This window comes from Emys orbicularis, chromosome 8 (genome assembly GCF_028017835.1).
Source record: "Emys orbicularis isolate rEmyOrb1 chromosome 8, rEmyOrb1.hap1, whole genome shotgun sequence".
In the NCBI taxonomy this organism is placed as follows: Eukaryota; Metazoa; Chordata; order Testudines; family Emydidae; genus Emys; species Emys orbicularis.
Genome location: NC_088690.1, coordinates 46,806,064 through 46,820,682, shown reverse-complemented (window position 1 = coordinate 46,820,682; position 14,619 = coordinate 46,806,064). Strand labels below are relative to the sequence as shown.

Here is a 14,619-nt window from a genome sequence, read left to right as displayed (position 1 = left end):
TAGTGCAAGTTGATATGATCACATATCAGTTTATAATTCATTGTTCATTGCTTCTATGGAACACACACAATCTGTTTTAGAACTAGAGTTATAACCGATTCCATCAATTTTCTGTCAGTGAATCAGATTCAGATTATAATCCAATTAATTTTACTATATTATTCAGTTTTAGAGTCATCATCACTGTCTTATAAGGATTTGCTGACTATATTGTTTAAAAGAAAGAAAATTGATAGTGTACATTTGTCTCTCTCCCCTTTCAGGTGTAACATGTGGAGCTCCATCTGAAATTACCAATGCTTATATTGTAAATAATGAGGAGAGAAAGTATCTGCCTGATGCGAGAGTGCAGTATAAATGTCATGAAGGTTTTCAAAGTATGGGATTGAATTATGTAACCTGTCATGGTAGCGAATGGTCACAACCACCAATTTGCAAAGGTAGGAGTTTGTATTTTAATTAATATAGGTAAGACCAGGTGCATGTTGGAGAGCTGGGAACATAGAATCATAAAAATTTAGGGCTGGAAGCAAACTTAAGAGGCCATCTAGTCCATCCCCCTGCATTGAGGGAGGATTAAGTATACCTAGCTAATCTCTGTTAGGGAACCTCTTCTTAAAACCTCCAATGATGCAGATTCCACAACCTCACAAAGTAACCTGTTTTCATAGAATCATAGAATCATAGAATATCAGGGTTGGAAGGGACCTCAGGAGGTCATCTAGTCCAACCCCCTGCTCAAAGCAGGACCAATTCCCAACTAAATCATCCCAGCCAGGGCTTTGTCAAGCCGGGCCTTAAAAACCTCCAAGGAAGGAGACTCCACCACCTCCCTAGGTAAAGCATTTCAGTGCTTCACCACCCTCCTAGTGAAATAGTGTTTCCTAATATCCAACCTAGACCTCCCCCACTGCAACTTGAGACCATTGCTCCTTGTTCTGTCATCTGCCACCTCTGAGAACAGCCGAGCTCCATCCTCTTTGGAACCCCCCTTCAGGTAGTTGAAGGCTGCTATCAAATCCCCCCTCATTCTTCTCTTCTGGAGACTAAACAATCCCAGTTCCCTCAGCCTCTCCTCATAAGTCATGCGCTCCAGACCCCTAATCATTTTTGTTGCCCTCCGCTGGACTCTTTCCAATTTTTCCACATCCTTCTTGTAGTGTGGGGCCCAAAACTGGACACAATACTCCAGATGAGGCCTCACCAATGTCGAATAAAGGGGAATGATCACGTCCCTCGATCTGCTGGCAATGCCCCTACTTATACAGCCCAAAATGCCGTTAGCCTTCTTGGCAACAAGAGCACACTGTTGACTCATATCCAGCTTCTCATCCACTGTGACCCCTAGGTCCTTTTCTGCAGAACTGCTACCTAGCCATTCGGTCCCTAGTCTGTAGCTGTGCATGGGATTCTTCCGTCCTAAGTGCAGGACTCTGCACTTGTCCTTGTTGAACCTCATCAGGTTTCTTTTGGCCCAATCCTCTAATTTGTCTTGGTCCCTCTGTATCCGATCCCTACCCTCTAGTGTATCTACCACGCCTCCTAGTTTAGTGTCATCGGCAAACTTGCTGAGAGTGCAGTCCACACCATCCTCCAGATCATTAATAAAGATATTAAACAAAACCGGCCCCAGGACCGACCCTTGGGGCACTCCGCTTGAAACTGGCTGCCAACTAGACATGGAGCCATTGATCACTACCCGTTGAGCCCGACGATCTAGCCAGCTTTCTATCCACCTTACAGTCCATTCATCCAGCCCATACTTCTTTAACTTGGCAGCAAGAATACTGTGGGAGACCGTATCAAAAGCTTTGCTAAAGTCAAGGAATAACACATCCACTGCTTTCCCCTCATCCACAGAGCCAGTTATCTCATCATAGAAGGCAATTAGGTTAGTCAGGCACGACTTCCCCTTGGTGAATCCATGCTGACTGTTCCTGATCACTTTCCTCTCCTCTAAGTGTTTCATAATTGATTCCTTGAGGACCTGCTCCATGATTTTTCCAGGGACTGAGGTGAGGCTGACTGGCCTGTAGTTCTCCGGATCCTCCTTCTTCCCTTTTTTAAAGATGGGCACTACATTAGCCTTTTTCCAGTCATCCGGGACCTCCCCTGATCGCCATGAGTTTTCAAAAATAATGGCTAATGGCTCTGCAATCTCATCCGCCAACTCCTTTAGCACCCTCGGATGCAGCGCATCCGGCCCCATGGACTTGTGCACGTCCAGTTTTTCTAAATAGTCCCGAACCACTTCTTTCTCCACAGAGGGCTGGTCACCTTCTCTCCATATTGTGCTGCCCAGTGCAGCAGTCTGGGAGCTGACCTTGTTTGTGAAGACAGAGGCAAAAAAATCATTGAGTACATTAGCTTTTTCCACATCCTCAGTCACTAGGTTGCCTCCCTCATTCAGTAAGGGTCCCACACTTTCCTTGACTTTCTTCTTGTTGCTAACATACCTGAAGAAACCCTTCTTGTTACTCTTAACATCTCTTGCTAACTGCAACTCCAAGTGTGATTTGGCCTTCCTGATTTCACTCCTGCATGCCTGAGCAATATTTTTATACCCCTCCCTGGTCACTTGTCCAATCTTCCACTTCTTGTAAGCTTCTTTTTTGCGTTTAAGATCAGCAAGGATTTCACTGTTTAGCCAAGCTGGTCGCCTGCCATATTTACTATTCTTTCTACACATCGGGATGGTTTGTTCCTGCAACCGCAATAAGGATTCTTTAAAATACAGCCAGTTCTCCTGGACCCCTTTGCCCTTCATGTTATTCTCCCAGGGGATCCTGCCCATCTGTTCCCTGAGGGAGTCAAAGTCTGCTTTTCTGAAGTCCAGGGTCCGTATTCTGCTGCTCTCCTTTCTTCCTTGTGTCAGGATCCTGAACTCGACCATCTCATGGTCACTGCCTCCCAGGTTCCCATCCACTTTTGCTTCCCCTACTAATTCTTCCCTGTTTGTGAGCAGCAGGTCAAGAAAAGCTCTGCCCCTAGTTGGTTCCTCCAGCATTTGTACCAGGAAATTGTCCCCTACACTTTCCAAAAACTTCCTGGATTGTCTGTGCACCGCTGTATTGCTCTCCCAGCAGATATCAGGGTGATTAAAGTCTCCCATGAGAACCAGGGCCTGCGATCTAGCAACTTCTGCTAGTTGCCAGAAGAAAGCCTCGTCCACCTCATCCCCCTGGTCTGGTGGTCTATAGCAGACTCCGACCACGACATCACCCTTGTTGCTCACACTTCTCAACTTTATCCAGAGACACTCAGGTTTTTCTGCAGTTTCATACCGGAGCTCTGAGCAGTCGTACTCCTCTCTCACATACAACGCAACTCCCCCACCTTTTCTGCCCTGCCTGTCCTTCCTGAACAGTTTATATCCATCCATGATAGTACTCCAGTCATGTGAGTTATCCCACCAAGTCTCTGTTATTCCAATCACATCATAGTTCCCTGACTGTGCCAGGACTTCCAGTTCTCCCTGCTTGTTTCCCAGGCTTCTTGCATTTGTGTATAGGCACTTAAGATAACTCATTGATCGTCCCTCTTTCTCAGTATGAGATAGGAGTCCTCCCCTCTTGCGCTCTCCTGCTCGTGCTTCCTCCCAGGATCCCATTTCCCCACTTACCTCAGGGCTTTGGTCTCCTTCCTCCGGTGAACCTAGTTTAAAGCCCTCCTCACTAGGTTAGCCAGCCTGCTGGCGAAGATGCTCTTCCCTCTCTTCGTTAGGTGGAGCCCGTCCCTGCCCAGCACTCCTCCTTCTTGGAACACCATCCCATGGTCGAAGAATCCAAAGCCTTCTCTCCGACACCACCTGCGTAGCCATTCGTTGACTTCCACGATTCGACGGTCTCTACCCAGGCCTTTTCCTTGCACAGGGAGGATGGACGAGAACACCACTTGCGCCTCAAACTCCTTTATCCTTCTTCCCAGAGCCACGTAGTCTGCAGTGATCCGCTCAAGGTCATTCTTGGCAGTATCATTGGTGCCCACGTGGAGAAGCAGGAAGGGGTAGCGATCCGAGGGCTTGATGAGTCTCGGCAGTCTCTCCGTCACATCGTGTATCCTGGCTCCTGGCAAGCAGCAGACCTCTCGGTTTTCCCGGTCGGGGCGGCAGATAGATGACTCAGTCCCCCTGAGGAGGGAGTCCCCGACCACCACCACCCTCCTCCTCCTCTTGGGAGTTGCGGTTGTGGAACCCCCATCCCTAGGACAGTGCATCTTTTGCCTTCCAATCGATGGAGTCTCCTTCTGCTCCCTTCCCTCATATGGGTCATCTACTCCACTCTCCACATGAGTACCTGTAGAGAGAACATGGAAACGATTGCTCACCTGTATCTCCATTGCTGGTACATGGACGCTCCTCTTTCTCCTTCTGGAGGTCACATGCTGCCAAACTTCTTCATCATCCGTCTGTCCCTGCTGTGCCTGCTCTGAATCTTCAGTACATTGTGGCCGTAGAAGCATCTCCTGACGTCTGTCCAGGAAATCTTCATTTTCCCTTATGCAACGCAGAGTCGATACTCGTTTCTCCAGACCTTGAACCTTCTCTTCCAATATGGAGACCAGCTTGCACTTTGTACAGACAAAGTCGCTTCTGTCCTGTGGAAGAAAGACAAACATGGCACAACCTGTGCAGGTTACAACAGCTGATCGCTCACCTTCCATATCACTTTCCTCTTAAGAGCTTCCTCGGCTGTTGCAAGAACTACTCAGAGAAACCTGAAGATGAAAGTCTCAGTGAGCTCTCTCCAGGCAAACTCCCTCTGTTAGCCTCTGCTGTTCGCCGCTCAGCTGGTTCGCTGCTGACTGCCCTTATATACCAGTCAGGCCCACTCAAGGCCCACCTGGAACAAAGCACTCCCAATTCACACTTTTCAAACAAACAAGCAAGCAAGCAAGCACACGATCAAACTGACAAACTGTCCCAGCAACAGACACTCAGATACTCACCAACACAGCCCCCCTAATGCAGCACTTAGCGTACCTCCTCTCGGACAGCTCCCAGGCAAACTCCCTCTGTTAGCCTCTGCTGTTCGCCGCCAGCGAAGTTTTGGGACTTAACTTTCCCTATTGTTAGAAAGTAGTTAGGGTGGAACATTTACCTTTACAAGATCCAGACTCCAACTATTCCTGCCACACAAATTGTGGTACTGGCATCCTTCTTGGCACTGACATGTTCAGTGTCGCTGGGAACTGAGCCTTTGTCAGTAGTGCCAGAGTCTTGAAGCTCTATTTTCCAGCAAGTCCCTTCATCAGAAAAGTCTCAGTGCTTCCTCTGGTACTGTCCATCTTATGTTGGTCCAGGTCCTGCAGTTTATCATCTCCACCTTGGCATTCCAATGCTGACTCTTCTTTAGACTAGAAGTCAGATCCTGCATATTGGAATCCCCTTACAGGAGATCTGAAGCATCTCAGGATTCGTTATTGTACTGTGCAAGTTAACGTGCTGGCACCATGACTCTTACATGAGCAGATCTAGACATAGCTTCCTTTGGAGTTGGGCCATGGTACTGCATCAATCCAGGAAGTATTTCTCTAGTCTCCATGTGATCTTCACATAGTCAGCACTCTGCTAGGTCTCTATCAGGGTGCCATTCTCTAGCTGGCACTGTTTTGTGTACCAGAACCATTACACTGCAGCTGAAAGAGGTTCTCTCTCCAGTTTCTGGTCCTCCAGCTATGGATGTCCATCAGACAGTGGAGAAGATGGAATATTTAATGCTTTCACTCAACACTTACTCATTATTGCCAGATGAGGCTGCTGTTTCAGAATCATCTTTCCCTGTTCCAGACGATTACAAAAAGTATGAGAAATTTTTGAAAAAGGTAATTACCTCTCTGGGATAGAAACTGAGTTGGTCCAGGATAATCCACACCAACTGGTGGCTATTTTGCATTTTTCAGGACCTGAGCACTCAGGAAGTAAATGCTACTTTTACTTAGTGAGGATGTGTTCTGCGGTTCCTTATGCTTCACTCCCTGGAATCTCTGAACCTATTGAGTGGGCAGCTACAGGTCTTCGTGCTCTCTCTCTCCTTCTGGGAGTGTTTACCTCTCTGGAACTGCTGAGGAACAGTTGGATAAAAACAGCTGTTGTTTGATATTTGGCTGACCCAACCATAATAGATTCATCACATCCCTACTGTCCAACTTTCCCATATTAACTAAGCAGCATTTGGTTTTGTCTGCCAACTTGTGGCCATAACTGAGAGCAGACTTAACTGTGAAAGTTACTAGTGACCCCTCCTTAACAGCTAGCAGCCTTTATGTCAACCAGTGGCCATTAGGGGGAAGCAAATACCTCACTACACAGTAGCCTGAACTTTTGAACTGTCTTCTCTCCTTTGCCATGAGGCAGAGGGAACTAGCTCCAAGCCGGTTTTCACTGACCAGATAGCAGAAGCACGGGTCTGGCAACCACCAATCAAGTGTTAACACAGCAAGGGCCTTTGTCTGAATGTGTATAAAGGATCTATAAAATGTGTGTAAGACAGAGTTTTTGTACCAAGGTGCAAAGCTCTCCTTTCTTCTGCAGAATAAAGCAACTCTTCCTTATCCCTGTCTGGCTGTTATTGGCTCTCAGCTAGGTGGACCCGATATTTCGGTGACATAATCAATGAGCGTAGACCCCATCTGGTGTCTGAACTCCCTGAGTATGCTTCCTGAACTTTGTCTTTGCTGGAACTCATACTGCTGGGACATTGACAGCCATTTCACCAGCTAAGCCAAGCCATTAAGAGCTGTAGTGAGCTGATTCAGATTAATGTTGCTCTTTGTATTTTACATTTTCCTCCCCTTTGGGGAGTTTCATGCAGGAGCCAGTCCCCCACATCACCAGGACTCAAGATGGGGCTGGGGAAGTGGTGGTAATCTCTTAATCTCTACCTCCTTGGTATACCAAAGTGAGATGTTACTCGCAGGAGATCCTGCAGATGATCAAAACATGATTGCCTCACAGTGTGGTTCTCATACACCTTTGGGCAGGGCTGGGTTAAGGCACAGGTACAAATAGGAACCTACTCTCTGGCTCCCAGAGTCCTATGTTGACATCAGAATTTCAACTTTTATTAAAAAAATATATATTGGTTCTAGTCCACATGGTTTTGAAAAAGAGCTCGAAAGCGATCAACTGAGCATAACCGATTTTGTGATATCTGCATGAGTCTGCAGCAAGAGCCATTAGAGGCACAGACCAGGCCCTTTGGGTAGTAGATTGAAGAGGGAGAAAGTACTGGCTAACTCCCAAATGCCATCCAGTCTCTGTTGAGTGTGGAGTTCTGTAATCCTCATTTTTGTTATTGTACATGCTTTGATCAGCAGTGAAATAGTTGGGCATCTGAGCCAACCCTGTTTAGCTTCACAAGGCATTCATACCTCAGAAATATTGTTTCAGGCCAAGTGCAGAATCAGACAGACATATTGGCATCACTTATACTCATTTTATCGTTTTCTGTTAGGGAGCAAGAGCATACTATGATGTGGACAGAGCCGGTCATAAATTTTCCAATAGAATAAAGTTTGGTTAGTCAAACATGAAACGTTTTGAGGAAACTTGATGATGATGACAAATCCCCACCATTGTTTAACTTTTATTTTCATTCCATTCATCTTAACCCAAAACAATTCACCAGAGGCTAGCACTATTGTCACCTCCCTGAAATTTAAAGTGTTCTGCTAAACAGGCCTGGTTAAAAAGTAGAGGATTTGTACACAACTAATAGAATACCATAGGTGATATAGTTAACCTGAGGTCCTTCATGGGAATGCGTAAGTGTTCCTGTATCTCTTTTCAGATATGAGATGTGCACCCTCACATAATCTAGCATAAAACAGGAGTAATTCTACTGATGTTGTTGGAGTTAATCTGGTGTTAAACCAATACAAGTGACTTCAGAATTGGGCCCATAATAAGAAAAACACCACAGTTGTATAACTCATCACAGTTTTTTCTTATTATAATTTTTTGTATCCACCTAAGCAAACTGGCAGGTCTGTCCATTGGCCAGACTCACAGCTAACAAATGCAGATCCCTTCATTAGATTAAAACTTTTGAATTTGTATTTTCACTCTTGACCCTGATTCAGATTCGGGTTGGGAAAAGGCCAGGGTGTTTCCATTATCATTACCATGTGTGGGCCCACACTTTGCAGCAGCCTCTAAAATTAAGTACAGAAAGGGATAATGTATGCATTAGTGTTTACTTACAGTAAAATCACAATTTTTACATAACAGCACTATCAATGAATGGTGATGAAGCAGGACAAAATCTATATAGGCTTTCATTCCTGTATTCTGAATATTTATTTCCCTTAATAGACTCTTGTGAAGAACCTTGCTGAGAACTTTCCAAACATCCAAGCAAATTCTACCTTCTGGTTCCATTTATACTGTGTTACCAACTCTTTCTAATAATCATAAATGAACAGAGAATCACATCTGCTGGATTCATAAGCCCACAGGTGGGAATCTTGTATTTGCAAGAGGACCTAATTTAACCATAAATACACCTAATTTGACTTCTCCATTAAAGGCTAATTATTTTCTAATGTGCTGTGTTCTTCTTCTAGCACAGGGGTCGGCAACCTTGCAGAAGTGGTGTGCCAAGTCTTCATTTATTCACTCTAATTTAAGGTTTCGCGTGCCAGTAATACATTTTAACGTTTTTAGAAGGTTTCTTTCTAAAAGTCTATAATATATAACTAAACTATTGTTGTATGTAAAGTAAATAAGGTTTTTAAAATGTTTAAGCAACTTATTTAAAATTAAATTAAAATGCAGAGCCCCCTGGACACGTGGCCAGGACCAGAGCAATGTGAGTGACACTGAAAATCAGCTCTCGTGCCGCCTTCAGCACGCGTGCCATAGGTTGCCTACCCCTGTTCTAGCATGACAAATAAGGCAACAGCTATCTACTCTGATCTATTAAATCATTGTTTTCTGAGGACTAAAATAATGAAACTCTGCTAAAATACAAGGTAATTCATTTGAAAGGTGTCAGCTGTACAATGCACACTTTTTAGAGTTATTTTTTTCTGTATTTACCAAATATAAGCCTTTGAAGTATTGATCTTCTGTTTCAAGTTTGCTCATTTTTCTCCGAGCTCAGAATATCCCAAAGAATAGTAATTTAATTAAGTAAAACATACCTTTATTAAACTTGGGATATACCATATTACCTGAATTACAAAAGCGGTGGGATTCTGGCGGGATTTGAAGGAGGGAAGCTGTTCTAGGACTAGGAAAAGAAGGTGACTCCACATTCATTATGTCAATATCTACATTGAGAGAGAAACCACTGAACCCATTACTCAGTATAGAATCATAAGACTGGAAGGGACCTCGAGAAGTCATCTAGTCCAGGCCCCTGCACTCATGGCAGGAGTAAGTATTATCTAGACCATCCCTGACAGTATTTGTCTAATCTGCTCTTAAAAATCTCCAGTGACAGAACTTCCACAACCTCCCTAGGCAATTTATTCCAGTGCTTAAGTATCCTGAGAGTTAGGAAGTTTTTTCCTAAACTGCCCTTCCTGCAGTTTAAGCTTATTGCTTCTTGTCCTATCCTCAGAGATTAAAAAGAACATTTTTTCTTCCTCCTCCTTGTAACAACTTTTTATGTACTTGAAAACTGTTATCATGTCTTCTCTTTTCCAGACAACACAAATCCAGTTTTTTCAACCTTCCCTCATAGGTCATGTTTTCTAGACCTTAAATAATTTTTGTTGTTCTTCTCTGGACTTTCTCCAGTTTGTCCACATCGTTCCTGAAACGTGACACTCAGAACTGGACACAATACTCCAGCTGAGGCCTAATCAGCGCGATGTAGAGTGGAAGAATTACTTCTCATGTCTTGCTTACAACACTCCTGCCAATACACTAGGGCTTTATAAGTCTAAGTGTCACATAAAGTGGCTGAGCCAATGTAGTTGCCTTCATGTATGGTGATGGGAAAACAACAGGTGGGAAAAATGCAATTCTGTGGAAAAATAATCTAAATACAGATAATAGAAAGGGATAGTGACCCTTGTCCATTATTTCCAGGATCCAATGGCCTGGAGTTAACCAGTTTCAGGCCTCCTAAAAGCAAAATGGATGGTTCCCAAAGAGAGGAGAAGCAGAAGAAGGTAGATTGTGCAGTTCCCAGGGGCTCTCAACTGCACCATCAAAACTGCCGATGCGAGGTCGAAGCACGGTTGTGGTGGAGGAGGAAGGGGCAGAAGGTGTCCCTCAGCTTTGCTGGCTGTAATAATAAGAGGAAGCTTGTCTCTGTCTGGAGTAATTGAGGCTTATATATTACTTTCTCCATGTGGCCAGGGTATATATCTACAAGGAACACAACATGGGCATTGAGTACTTTAAAGTGTTCAAGGCATCATCTTTGTGCTTTTTGAAGAGGTTGCAGTCTTCAAAAGGTATTGTCATGACGAGGATCTGGGCCATCTGACCAAGTGGTTAGAGCAGGAGTCAGCCTCGGTCCAGTACCAGGAGGTCAGTGTCTGAGGGCAAACGAAGAGTCAAGTGCTAAGAGATGGGGTACGTAGGGTTACCAGGAGATCCACAACAGATATCACAAGGGAAGCAGTCCAAAGCAGGAAGAACCCCGTTGCACAGACTACTTTCTGTTCCTGTGCTTGGATTATTTCTGGCATCCTGGAAGGTCCTGCAGTATCCTGCAGTGGCATTAAGGAGATATATAGAAAGGAACTGGGGCCAAAAGCTTCCTAGCAGAGGCCAGCAATGGGGACATCGGCTGGTCAGGTACCATAAAGTCACTCAGTACTTTGACTCTCATGGCTACTGAGTAGATTGGGTCCAAGATTGTTTCTTCCACCTCTGGAAGCATGGTAGAGACCACAGAAGAAATCAGATTACACTAATAACTATAACAGTAAACTAACTAGAGCGCAAAGAATCCATTCACTGACTGTGCAGAGACATGGGTGCTGCAGGTGTTCTGTCTCACACCCACAGGCTGAAAGAAGAAACTAGAGCATGGTTAGGGCTGCTCTGGTTTTATGCCCTTGGCTACAGGACATTGGAGAGCATCCAGAATGCAGGCGCACCCGACTTGGAATACATGTGATTAGCTGATTTTTCCCAGATAACCTTGTATACGTTCTGTATTGTAAACTGTAATTGAACTCAGCAAGAGAGTGACCCTTCCCCCCCCCCCCCCGCCCATTTGGTAAATGCTCTCTGGAAGCTTGAAGTGCTTCTAAAAAAAAACTTCACCTGCTTAATGATATCTGACCACCTGACCAGCGAATAGCCAGTGCTAAACTACGTGGGTGCTTCTGCCACTGGCAGATCCTGGCCTTTGATTCATAAGCTGCTAGCACCACCTATCAGAATAGGGTTACATAGTGAACTGCATTGTACAGGTGCTTTGTGAGCCCGTGGATCCCAACTGTATGGGGATGTGGGCCAGGACACTGGGTTATCAGTAAAACATTAGCTCATGTGATCACCCAACTTGGCCATCAAATTAACATAATGTGGATGTTATTAAATTCAAAGATTCTGCAGTATTGCTCCTCAAATTATGAGTTTTTAGTGTTTTGAGATTTGTTTTTTGCCTTAGATTATTATTCTAGACTTTATCTTCTGCTTCTTTCCATAAATTGAAAATGTGATAATTTCTGTCTTAGATTAATTCAGCAAATTATAATGTACTCAATACCCTCTTTTAGTCTTTTCCTTTTAGGGAAGTAAGGGTCCCCCCTTCTCCAGGGAATGGAGACATCCCTCCCTTCTTCTTGCCAAAGTGTGCTTCAGTTTCAGCAAGGGAAGACAATTGCCAAACTTCTCAGAAAATGCTAGGCCACACTCCAGCAAAGCATCTAAGCATGCACTTAACTTTAAGCACAGGTAGTGCCATTGCCATCAAAACTAGCCATGTAGATTTCAAGTAGTAATAATCTTTCTTAGTGTGAGCCATTCAACAGCAGCAGCAATATCAGTGGGACACTGTCCCAGACTGAAACTCTTCCTCTTAGATCTGCCACAGATGAACGCTGAAAATATCCTGACATGTAAAAAAGAGGGTTTCCATGAGGACACAACATTTATCAAAAAGCTAAAACACAACCTTGCCTGTTGAAGCCATTCTGTTTTCTATTAAACAGTCAGGGGGCTACAGCACCATTGAGAATGATTCTATGGCCCAGTGGTTAGCAATTCACCTGCTATATATGAGTCCCAAGTTCAAGTACCTGTGCTAATGAGCATTTTAATTACTTAATTTGTTAGAAAAAGTGGAACAGCTGAATAGGAGAGCTTGAGAAAGACATATGCTAGAATATGCCATTGTCCCGTAGGGCAATCAACGGGGCAACCTGAGTTTAAGTCCATCCTCCACATCAGTATTTGGACTTAAGGCTCCTCCTACAGGATGAATGCATGCCTGGGTATAATGGCATCACCACCTAGTGGTGTGAGCTTTACAAAAAAGAGCTGACCTGACTTAGGTGCCTAACTCCAGGAGAGAGTTCACCCCTGTCAATCCTGCATGGAGAAAGGTGCCCAACTCCCACTGAGGAGCAAGGCTTAGGCCACACCCTTGTCCTTGGCATTCCCCACTGGCTGGTTTAGGTGCCTCCTTGTTCAACATGCTGGCTTTTGTGAATCCCAGTCTAAGGGTATGTCTACATTTGAGCTGGGAGCTGTACCCATGGTAGAGCTGCCCAACCTAGCACCTAAAAGTAGCCGTGTGCAGCAGCAGCACCAGCAATAGCTCGGGCTAGCCAGCCGAGTACGTAGCTGAAGGTCTGGCGGGGTTGTACTCGGGGAAGCAAGGCTATGCTAGTGCCTGTGTGGTGATAGCTTGAGCAGAGCTAGGGCAGATATGGCTATGCAAGCTGGGAATCACACCTTCAAGCTCAAATGCAGCCCTACTGTTAGGTGCCTGACTCTCCCCAGCCCTTGGATAGGAAGCCTGGGTATTTAAGTTAGACGTAGGGAATCCACGAGGGAGATCAGTAACATTACCACTGCAATAATGTGAACATTTGCAGCCATCACACAATTTTGGGGAAATGTGTGTGTCTGGGGGGGGGGGGGGAGGCGTTGGCGTTATTCAGCTTTAGCTGCCCCGGGTCTAGAATGTGGTTTATACACGTAGCATCCCATCAATGTTCACTGTCTCTTTATTAATTTGTCATTCTCACATATGTGGATTCTGATAAGTTCATCTCTATCACACCACTAGTCTAATTTCTAGTTTGTTGCATACAGTAAAAGGTAAGAATAGTCAATTTGTTCACACACTACCCAATGCATGCATCATGTTGCTGTTTAATGGGCTGCAGGCTTTCATCTTTGTCTCCCTTTCAACAAATCCTAAAATTCCTTCTCACTTTTCTTCAGGTTGGGTTGTTAATAAAAAACACACTCAAACAACAGATTTTTTTTTTAATTGCTAAATGAAATATACAACTCTTTAATTTTAAAAAAGAAAAAAAATAAGACACCATAAGTTTAAATTTTCATCAGAGAAGTGAATATTTTCTATACAACTGTGTTAGATGTCTGGATAATATTTTGGTTGCATGGACTAAAACATTTAAAAGAACGATGACCAACTGCTCATAGGGATGGGCGGAACTCAAAATGGTCTCAATCCATAAATAAACCTCTGGATGTAGCAATTGGGCTATAAGCCTCCAAGATTAAGGTTCCTTGTAAGACTTCTAGGAGTTCCTGATTTGGGCCAGAGAGAAATACTGCTACTTTCTGTTTCAGCAAGCGGGAAGTGTGTAATTCAGGACGTGCGGCCAAGTGTACAATTTCCCTTAAAGCTTCCTTTTCCAATTTTCATAAAAAAGCTGTAGTTTGGAACTTTTTGCCCATCTGTTGTTACTATTTTATGATTAGTTTAATATACATTGTGACAAAAGAAGTAATTACATGTATCAGTTCAGACAATCTAGGTTAAAATACTGACAAAGAGCATAATGTGTGAACATTACAAATAACTGGTTAATGGCTTCTGCTCCTCAGATCTGGGTTAAAATTATTTGTTTGATGCTTCTTTTTATTCATTCTGAAGTATCTGTCAGAGAGAGAACAAATACTGGAAAATTAATTTAGTACGTCAATTTTTTTGAAACAATATTACATACAGATCCCCTATGGGTCTCTCACAGGAACAGACTATTGATTTCAGCACAACTCCTTAAAATTCACACTGGGTAATTTTAGCCATCTTTGGAAACTAAATGGAAACAAACTCAATCAAATGTAATTTGTTACTCCTGAACTGCAGTGGATCAACTACTGTTCATATTAAAAACAAATATTTTATGTTATGTGGAACTTAAAAGCAGGATAGAAAACCATGCATTGATTTCATACATATTACTGTATTTTATCAGGATCCATTGTGTAGCTACTAGCATTGGAAAGTGATGGAATTTTTGAAGCAGAGATCTTCATTCTGTTTCATCCTATGACTCCTTATCAGCTTCTTCCAGTCAGCCCTCTTCATATATATGCACGAATGATTTGCTTCTGTCCCCAGTGCTATAAAGGGGGCATCATTTCTCAAAACACTTTATCAGAGGTGGTGTGGGAATTATCACAATAATATAGGAGCAAGCCTATTATGGGAGGAAGATCAGCAA

At 43.8% G+C, this 14,619-nt stretch overlaps 1 protein-coding gene across 1 annotated transcript in view; it reads left to right on the top strand.

The window, feature by feature from the left end:
- The window catches only part of CFH (complement factor H), a 135,762-nt gene extending 127,355 nt beyond the window's left edge, over nucleotides 1-8,407 (top strand). Inside the window, exons 23-25 of the mRNA XM_065409917.1 lie at nucleotides 264-440; nucleotides 5,750-5,823; nucleotides 8,315-8,407. Coding sequence (XP_065265989.1) covers nucleotides 264-440; nucleotides 5,750-5,823; nucleotides 8,315-8,407 — 344 coding nt within the window. The remainder of the gene's footprint in view (nucleotides 1-263; nucleotides 441-5,749; nucleotides 5,824-8,314) is intronic.
- The last annotated feature ends 6,212 nt before the right edge of the window (nucleotides 8,408-14,619 follow it).